The 2,342-nt window shown below is 50.3% G+C and overlaps 1 protein-coding gene across 1 annotated transcript in view; it reads left to right on the forward strand.

The window, feature by feature from the left end:
* ERMARD (ER membrane-associated RNA degradation) overlaps positions 1-2,342 on the forward strand; it is a 55,057-nt gene that overhangs the window by 44,286 nt on the left and 8,429 nt on the right. The window contains exons 12-13 of the mRNA XM_006876184.1: positions 119-202; positions 1,736-1,812. Of these exons, the coding sequence (XP_006876246.1) occupies positions 119-202; positions 1,736-1,812 (161 nt within the window). The remainder of the gene's footprint in view (positions 1-118; positions 203-1,735; positions 1,813-2,342) is intronic.

Genomic DNA, 2,342 nt, shown 5'->3' on the forward strand with positions numbered 1-2,342 from the left:
GGAAGGCTATACTTCTCACCTTCATCCCTTCTCCCTACACAGGAGAGAGCAGCAGTAAAGTCCCTGATTGGCATGCGGAAGGCTATACTTCTCACCTTCATCCCTTCTCCCTAAACAGGAGAGAGCAGCAGTAAAGTCCCTGATTGGCATTGCGGAAGGCTATACTTCTCGTCTCCATCCAGCTTCTCAGCTTAAAAAGCAGGTATGCAGGGGTGGGCTGTGGAGAGTGTCTTGAGATGTGAAGCTGAACACTGGGTGGGCCACTTGGCGGGCTCGGGTGCTGGCAGGTTTGACACCCTGCTGAGCCGTGCTCACCCTTTCTCCCTGGTGTGCTGTAGGCACAGAATGCTCCTCAGCTGTACACAGCCGCTGTTCTCCTAATCCCATGGAGTCAGGGCTAACCTTCACGCCAACTCCCAGAGTATAACGGTTTCCAGCGCCAGCCCTTGCTTCTGAGTGTGTTCGCTGTTTGAGCCCATCGGTATTCTGGTTCAGGATGGTAGTAGATTATCGCTGTCAGTAATGGAGGCGTGCTGGAATTTCTTCACTGGGAGACCAGCTCTTAACTTACAAGATACACGAAAATAATAAACTTTAGCGTTCCTGTCGGGGAGGTCCAATTTGGAATTCATTTTGGAACTTTATTCACCATGTGGCAATGAAGACAGTAAAGGGACAAACGGGGTCATCTCATGAGTGCCACAGTCATGATGTGGCAAAAGGGGAAATGAATAGATAGGTCTGCCCTTGGACAGCAGGTGTAGACCCATGGGCTGGGGAGGGATCAAGGAAGAAGATGCCTAGGGATGGATGGTGAGCATTAGACATGTAGGAAAAGGGAATCTGAGGTGTCACCCTCCAGCGAGGGCTCAGGCCTGGCTGCTGTTGTCAAGCTGATGGTCATTTTGGGATCGATAGTTCAGACTGCTAGTCTGGGACCCTGCTGTGAATCTGCATCAGGGCAGCAGAGCTGGAAGGACAACAGGAAGCTTGTAGAAGGAAGAGAAACTTCTGGAAGGTGGATGTCGCCCCTGGTGGATCCTCCCTTCCCCGAGACTCTGCAGTTTGCAGCCTCCTTGTCCTAGCTCATGTACTTTGCAGATGGTCTTGGGTCCTTTTCTTCTCAACATCATTGTTTTGGGTGTTTCTGCTGCTTTAATAGATGAACAACCATTGTATTCTTTCACAATTTTGTCAGACTTTGAGCAGAGCTTACCTGGGCTGTCCCTACCTGACCTCTCGGTGGCTCCATCAGACAACCACTGGTCCGCTGATCAGTGTGCCCAGGCATGGCTGCTCCATACACTGACCAGCAGCTGGTTGAACCCAGAGCAAGTGACCAGAAGGAAGGAGTACGCCGTCTCCTCCCTGACCTGAGGTCCTGCAGCCTCACTTCCATTCTGCGGGGGAGACAGAGGCCCCACCTCTTGGGGTAGGGAACCTGGTCCACCCGTCTACAAGGCTTCTCAGAGGCGATCACAGACGTGTTTTAGAGTCTCCACAGACAGTAAAGACTTAGGAAACCCAGATCGTCTCCCAGGTCCCGTTGTGTGCGGTGGGCAGAATAACCCTAACTCACCCCCTTTAGTTTTTAATAAACCATGAGACCTGCAGCAGCTTGAAACAGGTAATTTTTCCTAGAGGGTTTACTCAGAACATCTGTATCCGTTTAAAGTTGGAACTGGAAAGGCAGCTGTGAAATCTGCTGACAAGTAATGAAGCATCTTCTTCTCAGGTGCTGAGCTGTGAAGCAAGCATCCGCAGCTGGCTGGTGTTGCCTTTGCCAGAAGCACGTGCTCCCGAAGTGTCCAGGTACCATTCCATCCACTGTGCCATTGAGTGTGAATGCCATGACCCTTGTGGTCAGTTCTGCGGTGACCCGGCTCAGAGCCGGCACACAGGGCCTGCACATCCGAACCCAGAGCTGCCGCAGACCCAGTCCGGTTCCCCCCTCATCTGCTATCAACCACGTTACTGCGTTCATTTAATAGTTGGGGTCTGTGATAGTGTCTCCTAATCTGTGTCTTAAGTGCTGAGGGTTCTGAGGAGCAGCTGGTAGGTTTGAACCAACAACCCTGTGCTTAGTAGTCCAGTGCTTATCCTAGAGTGCCATGCCTTTGATGGTACTTCCCATGTTACACTAGAGCTCCGAGATGGTGTTTCATTTATACTTGAGATCTGAGATGGTGTATCATCTTAGTTTATGGTCTGATTGTATCTCCCATCTTATACTAGGGGTTTGTGATGATGTCTCATTTTATACTTTTATTCTGAGATGGTGTTTCCATTTACATCTGTGGTTTTACAGTCTCTCCCAGCTTATACTTAGGTCTCTTGTTGTT

The sequence above is a fragment of the Chrysochloris asiatica genome, unplaced genomic scaffold, assembly GCF_000296735.1.
Source record: "Chrysochloris asiatica unplaced genomic scaffold, ChrAsi1.0 scaffold00361, whole genome shotgun sequence".
NCBI classification, from domain to species: Eukaryota; Metazoa; Chordata; class Mammalia; order Afrosoricida; family Chrysochloridae; genus Chrysochloris; species Chrysochloris asiatica.